At 39.7% G+C, this 12,216-nt stretch overlaps 1 protein-coding gene across 1 annotated transcript in view; it reads right to left on the reverse strand.

The window, feature by feature from the left end:
* Nucleotides 1-3,654: 3,654 nt before the first annotated feature.
* Nucleotides 3,655-12,216, reverse strand: part of Sema3e (semaphorin 3E) — a 228,093-nt gene continuing 219,531 nt past the window's right edge. The window contains exon 17 of the mRNA XM_057758657.1: nt 3,655-7,818. Within this exon, the coding sequence (XP_057614640.1) occupies nt 7,363-7,818 (456 nt within the window). The 3' untranslated portion in view covers nt 3,655-7,362. The remainder of the gene's footprint in view (nt 7,819-12,216) is intronic.

Raw genomic sequence — 12,216 nt, forward strand, 5'->3', positions numbered from 1 at the left:
CTATAAGAGCTAGTTCCAGGATAGGCACCAAAAACTCAAAAACTACAAAGAAACCCTGTCTCGAAAATAAAAAAAAAAAAAAAAGGAAAAGGAAAATGTGGTACATTTGCATTATGGAGAATTACTCAACCACTTAAAAAATTAAACCATTGAAGTAACTGATAGAATAGAAAAAAATCATTTTGAGTGAGATAGCCCAGATTTTTTTTATCTGTTTCAGTGCATGATTACTCATAAATAAAATGCAATAAATTTTAGAGACATGCAAATTCTGCAGAAGTCTGGTAATGAGACAAGGATATGCTGTATATTCCTCTTTGTAAGCAATTCTAAATGTGTGCTTGATCTTGCCAAAGAAGAGATACGTAGTCACCTAGACAGGTTTTGAGGTAATGGTGCGAGAAAGCAATCACACCAAGGCAAGAGCAAACCTTTGAAAATAGCGTATGCGCTCTCTTCCTTGACTGTGGGGCTTTCATGGAAGTACATCTATGCCCAAACTCTTCACTATAAGTATATGTAGTCTGGTTTTTTTTTTTATCAATTATACAGCAATAACGACATCAAACAACATTTTTAAAAGAACAATTTGTTCTTAAGAATTAATTGTGGTTTTGCTGTGGGAAATATTTTAGCAGATTTCTCATTCAAATCTCATTTTTATAGGATGAAAGAAGGTCATAAATGACATTCTAACATCATCCCACCCATCCCGTTTTACATATGGATCTTTTTAATTGAAAATAGATTCTTCTCTCACAGAATACATCCCCACCACAGTTTTCTCCCTCCCTCATCTCCTCCCTCACCCCAATCCACACCCCTCTATTTCCTTACAGAAAAGAGCAGGCCTCCAAGAGACAACAGTGAAATATGTTTTCTCTCTGAAAAGTAGGGGCGCTAATGCTTTCCTAACCATATCTCGGTGTGATCGTAGATTATCCAGTGGCCCCCAGGACTTTTTCCATGTGATTTAGATTTATGCTTTTCTGTACCTCTGCCATTTTTTTCCACAAACAGTGGTGAAGTGACCAGGAATAGACATTCAAGGACAGCTTTAGTAAGGGCTCTATGCTGACATCTGTTTATCATGGACCAATGATAAAAGAAAATGTATCTTCTTGCACTTTGTAAAATGTAAACTCAGAACACTCTTTAGCGTCAGCACTTTGGATTCTGCTGCCATTCTTTAAATAGCATATTGTGATTAAAATACTTTCAGAAAGCTGCCCCAAATATTACTTTACACTTTTATAGCAGTTTCAAACATACAGTCCTCTACCAAGTAAGTCGTATTTTCCCACATGTTATGAGTATAATTTTGCAGGACTTAGATTCTGAAGTAGCCTTAAGAGGTAGGAAAGGCTACTTCAGTGCAGTGTTCCTAATATTAATTTAAAATTTCATACTGGAGTATGAGAATGCATACTGGTTTTGCACCTTCTTTGTGAATAAAAGTAAATGTTTAAAACAGTTTCCTGAGGACAAAGCCAGTGTCCAAAACAGCACAGGGAAAGTATGGAATTGTAACAGGGCCTCTGACCTTAGCACAACTGACTCCATGATGGAAGTACCATTCCTGCTGTAAAAGTCAACATGTAGACAGCACCAGTGACCAAAATGATAACAAGGACCTAATCCATCAAAGTCCATAGTTCTGGGAAAGTCTCTAAATTTACTTATCCTAATTTTCGGCTTTTGTAGCTCTGCTTCTTGGTAATTGTTTTTGGTAACTAAAGAATGAAAAAACCCAGAAGATGATTTTTGTGCTTAAAAACTCACCCCAGGAAAGACTTGGTGATACACTGGGACTCTTAACAGCCAGTGTAGTTGCTGGCCAGCTAATAGAGACTTTTACTGGCTTAAAGCCATGTCTATGCAGTTTTTTCTTTGGTACATACTCCACGGCAGAGATCACCTGATCCCTTGAAGACACTGCTACGTCCACCAGCCTTGGAACTTCCTTCCTCTGCGGTCAAGCTACATGTGGAAATAAATACTGTCTACATTCCACGTACTTGTGTCAAAATGATGTGATCACCCTCTAAATAACCATTTTCCCTTCCATCCTCTGTGTTTTCACACACCCTTTGTCCAGCCTAAACAACAAACTTTCTGTCTTTAGCTTTGACTTATGGGTAAAGGAACTGAGCAGTCTATAGATTGCTATAATAAATGCAAATTTTTATTGATTGCTGTTGTACTCAAAAGGTTTGTTCTTTCATTTAAACTCATTTATGCTGTCTAATATGACAGGACGGGACAATGTGCCCTTTATGTGAGAGTGCATCATTTGATGCTCTGCGTTTTCTGCTCATGCTGGGTCTTTGCTTTTACAAAGTCATTTAACATCCTTGTGTTTTTGTGTTACAGTCTATAATTGGATGGATTAAATAATATACTTGCTCTTGAACTTTGGGTCAATGATTCCTTCAATTATTAATAAGAGCCATGTAGACCTTACTCCAGAATAAAAGTTAACTATAATTTCAGAATATTCATGAATCTCTTCATGAGAATTATGTCCTAATAGACTAACTTATTCATGATGTAATTAGTGATTTTGTGTCCATGATTGATGGCCACATTAAGTTCAGGGGCAAGGGAGAACAAAACATTGTTGTTCCTGTTAAGAAACTTTTACACAGAGATCTGTGGCCCATGCAAAACTTGACCATGGGATGGGTCATGCTCCTCTGCTCTCTTGCTCGGTGAGAGGTGGTGTGGTATTCTGAGCAAAGATTGTCTCTATAAACTCATCGGGAGTGGCATTATTGGAGGTGTGGCCTTGTTTGAATAGGTTCTATGTGACTGTTTCGATGGCAATGTCATGTAATTTCGTAGCCTCTGGATTTGTGGCATGTTTTGAATTAAGTAATTTATGTTTTATTTTTGTCTTTCTTTTGGTTCAAGTTGGTTTTAGCCACCAGGTATGTGATGGTAATATTTTCTTATTGTCAGCTTGGCAGGATCTAGAATTGACTTGGAGACAAGATTTCAGGCACACCTGTGAGAAGTTGTTTAGTTTAGAAGTGCTGAATGTGAGGGTTGTTGAGTTTCATAGCTGCAGGGACCTTCAGGGTCTTGGACGTGCCTTAAACATACACCTAAGCTGGCAGGGTTCAAGACACAACACAGATTTGCCCCCTCTGGGTTGCGGGTCTCTGCTCAGCGCCAAGGTACTCCTAGAACCCCGTCACCAAGGACCAGCCTAGTAATAGAATGCTGTAGGAGGTTGAAGAATGGATAATAATGAAACACCTTGACTGTGAAGGTGGACGTGAGACTGAGTTTCATGCAAACATCACAGAAACCTAGCATGGTGAAATAAACTTGCTATAAAGGGACATTAATGATATTTTTCCTCCTTGGAAAAATTGACCATTTCTCCAAAGGAACACTGAATTCTACTCTCACTTAAAGGAAGCCCTTCAACTCAGCATTGGAGTTCACATCAGTTAGATATAAGAGATGTGTTCATCTGGGAAAGGAAGGAAGCGGGGTGGGAAGTAAGGAAGGAGAAGAATGAAGGAAGGGAATACAGGAAAAGGGGTGGTAGATGGAAGGGGAAAGGAAGGGAGGAAGAAAGATAGAAAATACTTCTTAGATAGCACTTAATATTTTGGAGAATATTTATTTCTTTTTCATCTAAGCTGAACCAAATAGAAATTCCACTTAATAGTACAGACTTTGTGAAGTGTAGGGTGGTGGATCTATGTGACAGTCAAGGCAGCGCACAGTCACTGGTCCCTGGCAGCCTGTCACCTGGCGACGATGAGTCTCAGAGCTCAGCGTTAGGGGAGAGAACCAACATGGCACATGCTTTGTAGACTCTGCCGAAGAGACAAGAGATCGCACAAGACAAAAACACTCCAGGATGGTGTTCTAGCTCAGAACTAAGTCATTTCATGCAAAATGAAAGCCGATGTGCAGAACTGTCTCCCCAAGACAATAACAAAATCCCAGATTACATAATGCTACTACAAGCAAAAGAGACTTTGTGGAGAATATAGCATTTATATCTGATTTGAATCAACAATTATTGTCCTGGGGAAAAAAAATGAGGAGTACATTTAAAAGGAACCCGAGACTCCCTTTTATCACAGATGTGTGATGTCTACTTGAAATGTAATGTATCTATATAGCATTAAGTACCCCACATGCTTCACAGGTCAAAAATACCATTTCTAAGGCCAATAACTGCTGTTTTTCTCAGGCTTAAGACTAGCATTCAAAGTGACTTGTTATATTGTACAAATTTTACAAATATTCATAAGTACCACGCAGATGTACAAAACCCTACAATCCACGGCAACTGCTAAGTACTTGACTTTGCCAACTGTGGAAAGGAAGACACTTAGTGTAATATGTAGTATAGATCCCATATTTTTCTGTCCATTGAAACTCACAAAACCAACGTAGACTTTTAGTCCCATGCTCTGGATTTATTAGAATTTATTTTTATTTTTCTTTCTTGATTCTCAAAATTGCAATTTTCTACCTGAAATATTCAGTATTTAATGCAAAGGGAAAAAGATAGCACTGCAGTACATTAGACATGGAAACAGCTCCTGCAGTCATGACTTCTCTTTTAAGTGTGGACTTCCTGATGTGTCTGGATCTGCAGCTGAGTAGCTAGCATTACGCTGAGGGAGCGGGCAACTCACTTTACGGTACTCTGGGCTCTGGAGAAGCAGGAGACTAGCCATACAAAGGGCCCCTCTGGAACAAGGATGGGAGGTTAGAATCCTAGGTCAGCTGTGTGTTTTAAGGACATATTTTCTTTGTCAAGGTCATGTCTGGGAGACTCAAGGTGAGCTCTTATCACCTTTTGCAGAATCCTGTAGATACCCTGCCTGAGATCAAGGGAGGTATGTCATTGCTTCTTTTGATAGAATTCTTTGTAAAGCAAAGTCTTTTTTAATTCTATCCTCTGGGCCAACAAAAGGCTAGTAGTGATGCTTATGCCAGGCTTTAGACTTTCAAACACACTCAGCAGAATTGTATTCTGTTGGTTTGAACTTTGGGAGGGGTTAGTGATTTATCTTAATCCTACCTGGGAGTCTATGAGCAAGGGTGGTCAGGAGAGAGACAGAGATAGTGGTACCTCTGCTGCATCCTTGGGATCTGCTCTCTCTCTCTCTCTCTCTCTCTCTCTCTCTCTCTCTCTCTAGTTTTCTTAAGCTGCTACCATAAACAGGTACGTAGAAGCATATGTAATACATGAATATAGTACAGATAAATATATTTATATATAATTTAGTGTTTTTAAATTTGGACTCGAGTCCTCAACATTTTATCAAATTTCATTTAAATCAATATATTTTAAAACTATCTTTGAATTGAACTTTTTCCCCAGAATAACCTCTGCAATTTTATTTATTTTACTTTCTGATTAATGTCTTAATCACATAGTCTTCATGCAAATTTAATAATTAAATTGTAAAAAAAAAGTGTTTGAATTCTTAGCTCACAGAATCATTATTTTCCACTTTACCTGCCTACCAGTGCATTAAGATTAAAATGGGCTTATGCATAGCTGCTTTGCTTAATTATTTAGCATGGATCTAAAAGAAACTCTTTTCCTTATCTTTAATTTGCTTAGAGAAAGAATTATTTCAGAGTGTCTCACATGGATTTGTCTATTTACTTAGAATATTCTAGACATATATGTTCTATAGGAACCATGAGATGTGTTTATGGTTTTAATTTCCCCTCTCCCTGTTGCCTCCTTGTGTTCCTAAACTGTAGTTTTTTTTTTTTTAATGATTCAAAAGCATGTTTTGTTTTTTTTTTTCAATTACTATTATTGGACAACAATGACCCCCAGTGGATTCTGGGGTCAATAACATGTGGGTTTTTCAGAGGATGTAAGCTTTCTCTTTATATGTTTTATAGATTCCAGCCTTGAAGAACCTCCGTGGAGTATTTTGTAAGTAGTTTGTGTGAGTCATACTCATCTTCGAGTGACAGAGAAAGCCGTGAGACGTTGGCACCACTGTATCATCTCAATTGCCTGGCACATGGAGATAGCAAACAGAAATACTTCAATGTAAGGTCTGAATGGCTATTCTTTACTGATTTTATGAACACTGCAACTTGCTTTACTCTTATTCAAGACAAAAGTCTCATAAAGCTCATTTTAGAAAGATAGCTGATAAATCTTTAAAACACAATTAGAAATGATTTCAAGATATAAACACTCTGGAAAATAGCAAATTTGGTAATATTTATAAGACGGATTACAATTCTCTGAAGATCTCAGTACTCAAACGAATCTAAGAAGCATTTTTTTGTTTATAGAAAATGAGAGGAAAATGCTATGATAATTCCTTTACAGGAAAGCACTTCCAAAGTATTGTGGGTCTCAGGGAATGGTTGACAAAAAGCTTGCCTTTTATGTTTTAAAAGCTCGAATGCTGCTAATAACTTCACTGTATTGTGAAGTCATGAATTATCAACAAGCATACTATTTCCATATTAAACCATGATATAAATATTATGGTTTATCTTTTTAGTTGCATTTTCTGAAAATGAGCTAGATGTATCTGCTCATAAAATCTTTCAAATCTCTGCCGGTGATGACCAAAACAGCTCTAGAAGCGACCATGCCTTCCTCTACCACAAGAGGGTAGCACAAACCTTTTGATTAGCCTCGACTATCACGTTTTGACATTTGAAAATGTTTTTCTGAGAGTTTATCTTCCTTCTTTCCAAACTGGAGTGAAATTTAAAGGATATGTCATGTTTATAAAACAGAAATATTTAATACAATTTAGTGAATGTCTCATAGAAAGAATAAGCCACAGAACGGCGGGTCACAGGTTGCTTTTACGGTTGGTTTATAGCAATCACAACACAACTACATGAAACTAATGGCTTAAAAAAATAAATCAGAACAGAACAAAAAAGTTCACAGGAAAATCCTAAAGTATCTGATATTCTGTGTATTTTACCTTATGGTGGCAAGGAAAACCCCAGAAAGATTAAAGCTGATTTAGTTTTACATTTTTCTTAATTATGAAAATCTATAACTTTTTCTTTAATATTATAATTATATTAAATATTCCAATGGTGAAATAATTTCCCTGAAAAGCAGCTCAAACTCAAAATTACAGCCACGGTCACGGTGTTGATAAATACAAAGTGAAGCTTTTTAAGCAAAACACTCGTTTTGAGTCCTAGCACTGTGAGCGGTTTGTACAGTAAGATGAGTATGCAGAATAACTTAATACACCGTTCCCGCCTCTCGGTACTACAGGAAGCTCTGGGAAGTCCTGGAAAGGCTTGCATGCGGTCGCTCTTCTCTTCCCTTTAAAGGTTTCCCATGCTCGGTCCCTCGGCAGACGGCAGAGGGCGCCTTCAGGAGTCCAGCGTGTGCCTGGGCAGGCGGTAGTGCTCTGGTTTGGAGCGGAGCCTCTTTTCTTGGGGGTTGGCGTACTTCCACTTGGAGGGAGACATTTTAAGCTTTTTCCTCTTCTTATCTGTACACCACACCTTTTCGCAGTATTCTTCCACTCTCTGGAAGTTGCTGTAGCCGATCAGCTGCAAGAACTCCTTGTACCAGGGTTTTGTGCCCTGAGGCACGCTGCTCAAAGGCGGGCAGGGCATCTTGTGATGATGTCTGTCCTCCTCGTGGTCCTTATGAAACATCCCCTCCACTTTCTGCTCTTCCACTACCTCCAGCGTGATTTTACGCACAGTGTGGACAAAACCATGCTCTACTGTCTGGCAAAAATAGGTCCCAGTGTCGGATTTGCGCACTCTGAGGAAGAGTAAACCCAGGTCCATCTTTACCACTCTGTCGTCTGTCTTCACCTGGAAAACCAAAAACAAGCAAGTAAATAAGAAGATAAACAAGGGGCGACGGAGTACTGCGGCGTTCAGGAAATATCAACCTCCGCCCCTTCCCCTTATATTTTTCCCTATCAAGTACACACCATGCATTACGACGGTCTACAAGTGTGCTCGTAATGAAATGAGTCCTCTGTATGTGGCCTGCACTTATTTACACTAGAAGATGCCTTCATCAATGACTTTGAGGTCACTTCCCACCAAGACAGCAGAGTCAAGGGCATGCGCATGAGAGAGCTTTTTGCCCTAATTAATCTAATTATAAGCAGGAGAAAAACAATCCATGCTGGCATAGCAGTCGGCCATGAAATGGAGTGAAGATTGGCCTTTTTGTTTTTTTTAAACATGTCTAATGGACACAGCCAGAGGCACCTCCCAGGTCCCTCTGTGGGGTCACGTGCTCCCATCCACGTGACTGAACATTCAGCAGGGCTCTCTGCCTAAATGGCTGGGATTCTTTCACCGTCTCTTCTAAACCACCCACGCAAACAGCCCAGGGAACAACATGGCATTCCTACAAGACCGTTTATTAACAACTATTAAAAGCAAACAAATGAAATCCAAATTCCACTGTAAAGGAATCTGTAGTTTAGGGTAGGGTTTAAGATTTGCTTAGTGACCAAATAACTTTTTTATGCTTTGAACACATTTAATTATGCATATTATTCCTATAAATAGATACATATTTAATTCAGAGAAGAAGGCTTTCAATGGGTTACTGATACTCGGTCATCAATACCTATACTCAATGAACATTTGATTTGATATTAGGTGAACTGGCTTCAACTATTGGCATAGCTACTAAGTCAGTGACTGAAGGCCTTTATGTTTATTTTCTGCCTTAATTTTCTTTGGAAAAGTGGAACAATCTAGTGACTTGAAAGACTACTGTGACGATTGTATGGAGTCTCATGGTCTGTACCCTGAACATTGCTGTCCACAGTTAGCTCTGCCTTACATGTATTGATGCTCCCGGATAAGGCAAACATATGTCTTTGTGATGTCTGAGATTTTATGATGACGGACATATTCAGAGTCCGTATGTGATGCTCATATGAGATGAACAACTCAGACCATACTGGAATACTTCCCCGTGGTTCTACCAAATTAAAGCCTTTTTCACCTTTGTCGATTCAAAGGGGGTTTGGAGGTTACAATCACAATACTCATGATCATTTTACCTCAGGAAAAGGTCCTCCCAGGGCTGCTGGCTGAGGCACTTTGCCAGCCTTGACCAGAGCGCCATGGCGGAAGACATATGTAATAACTCCAGAGAGAAATCTGGGTCACATGGAAGAACAACACGGTGTTGCTTTCATCAGAAATCACACCCTACACACTCATGGACATTTTAAGCTATCAGGCTTCCCATTGGGGATTCTTTCAAACCATGTAGAACAAGTTAGACATTTCAGAGACAAACAGTTGAAACAAAAAGGCTCCACGTAGTCTTCGTCCCTGATTCCCTTCCTTAGACAGGACTGGGCTCTGGGTGGTGGGGGAGTTGAGGGGGAGGGTGTAGCTGCCATTAACTCAAGGACACCTATGTGTCATGGGAAGACCGTGAGCCCAAAGCATCTTCTCTGCCTATGAACAGATTGCTGTAGTAACAGTTAGTGATGAGAACACTTAGCACTGCCCCATCTACTGACATACATACATATGTAATTGAGACAGGAGGGTAATATCGAGAACATGTTTTAAAACCTGCAGGAAACAAACACCGAACATCTAACAAAGAGTCAATGACCTCTAAAGGGCCTTAGCCACCCTGTCTATTGTCACTACTACCATGCTAGACTTGGAGACAGCCATGGGTTCAACTGTGAACCTTGCCTGAAGTGCACATCTGTTTCAGCCTGTGATTGCAGGACCCCTTGGTGATACCAATGCAAGAGCAGCCTTCATCATTTTTAAAAGGCTGCATTGTTGCAGATGGGCCTTTCTTCTCAAGCAGTTCTGTGGGATGTGTGTGTGTGATGTGTTTTTATCCTGCCCTGATTATCTTTAGTTTGCTTCTGTCTTTGTCAGATTTCCTCATCCTTTCAAATGAATATTTCCATGTACTTGTGACCTTTCTCTTTCTTTGTATCTATCAGATTCCTTAAAAGGGTACACATTATACATAGACATTCCATTGTCTTTATGTTAATTTAAATAATACTAAGAGATATATTATTCCTTAACAACTTTGATTCATTAATTTTCTATCCAAGCAGCCCCCTCAATTTGCTGTCTTTCCCAGCTCTGATAATTTCATAATCACTCCAGGACTCCTACCCTCTATTGATGAATACTTATACCTGTCTACTACATATCTAACATCTAGGTATCTGTCTATCTAGCTATCTGTCTGTCTGTCTGTCTGTCTATCTATCTATCTATCCATCCATCCATCCTCATAGACAACTCGTCACAAACCATTATCAGTATTTCTTCCTGGTAACTAGGAAAACATGTTTTGTTAGAACCCACACATCTCTCTCACACTGTCTCACAGCAGACTTCTCCAAGTCTCCTTTCTCTCCATCCCTTCTATCAGGTTCTCCTTGACAGTGTTTGGGACTTCTGCTCTCTTCACTGACTAGGAGGATTTTCTCTGTCTGGAAACATCTTATCCAGATTGACTGATGGAATTGTACACCGCAGGTCTCCACCTTGACCTGAAACACACATCTCTGCATACTGCTAGCCTCCACCTTGACCTGAAACACACATCTCTGCACACTGCAGGCCTGCACCTTCACCTGTAACACACATCTCTGCATGCCGCAGGCCTCCACCTTGACCTGTAACACGGCATCTCTGTTTTCTTACCACCATGTTAGCTCTTCTTCCCCTCTCTACACTTGAACACACGCAATGTTACATGTACATACACTGCAGAAATTTCCTGCAGCGTTTTTCCTTTTTCATTCATACTGATAGTTCCTTCTTTAGAGTTTTTCTTTGACCCTGAACTGGGAATTTACTTAGATATCTATTCCTTGTCCAAGTAGACATGAGTTGCTCAGGTGACTAGCATGAAACAGTATTTCTCACAGTAGGGTGAGGGGAACTGGGGCATTTCTGGAGGTCAGCCACTTTTCTGGAAGTATATTTTAAGTTACGATGATTGCTTTTCCAATAGCCAACACTAACTTATAAGCTGCATTTTCTGTCATATAGAAGATGAAATACAGCGTTAGTATTTGTGTTTACCATATACAATCTGAACCATTTTCAAAACTTAATGTGTCCCAGATGCTAAGAAAAGCAAAGATGGATCCAGTAGACCGATGATACATCCCAGTGAGCCCAAACGGCACCACCATGCTGTGAGACTCAGAAAAATAGCAGACTCATTTGAATTAAGTGTTGGAATATTAAGCTACTCTATGGCATACAGTGCAAGAGGCAAAAGTTGCATGTGTGTGCATACACACACACGCACATGCACTCACATATGCACACGCATGCAGTGCATGCGGCACAAGTGCCATGGTATGCATGTGAAAGTCAGGACAGCTTGCAGGAGTGCATTCTCTCCTTCCACTGCATGGGTTCCATGAGTACACTCACTGATCCTTGGCCACAAGCGCCTTTCCCCACTGAGTTTTCTCACGTTCTGAGCACGGTGATTCCTTAGGGGTGAGGTTTCCTCGGTCCTCTTCTGCTCTTTATTCCGGTCTTATTCCTGCTTTTCTTTAGCATGTCCTTCCCTAGTGTCTGCCAATGCACTTGCATTTTTTTTGTAGGTTTAAGTTTCCTTTGCAGTGCCTCCCTTACAGTCATAAGGATCTTTCTGGTCTTTTGCAAGTCAACATCACTGGTGCCAGCAGCACACACGATGCTTAAAGTGTTCCTTAAGTCTTTTTTTTTTCCAATACAACTTTCTTGTCTTTAATCAACTTACAAGGTCATCAGGGGAAAGGGGTCTTCTTGTTTTTCATGAATCATTGCATTATAAGGAAGGGGCTTGGACTACAGTGTAAGGAAAGCATCTCCATTTTCTCTCGAGAGCAAACTGCTGAGGTCCATGAGAATGGACCCAGCATTCACATGTTCTAGACTGACCTAATGGTGATTTGAATGGTAAGGAAGACAGCATGATTCTGATAGAAGTCAGTGAGTCAGGAAGACAGGTAGGAAAGGTCTCGGCCATTGCATTCATTCATTCATTCATTCATTCATTCATTCATTCATTCAGACCATGCACACACAAACATTTCCAGTGAGCATCATCTGCTGTCTTCCCATTGTCTGCCATGAAAGCAAATGACATGAGGAAATACAAAATTGTCTAGCACCTCTTCAGTTATGATATGAATTATTCATATGAATATGAATTATTTATGAAAAATAAATAAAGTGAAATCTAAA

This window comes from Chionomys nivalis, chromosome 26 (assembly GCF_950005125.1).
Source record: "Chionomys nivalis chromosome 26, mChiNiv1.1, whole genome shotgun sequence".
In the NCBI taxonomy this organism is placed as follows: Eukaryota; Metazoa; Chordata; class Mammalia; order Rodentia; family Cricetidae; genus Chionomys; species Chionomys nivalis.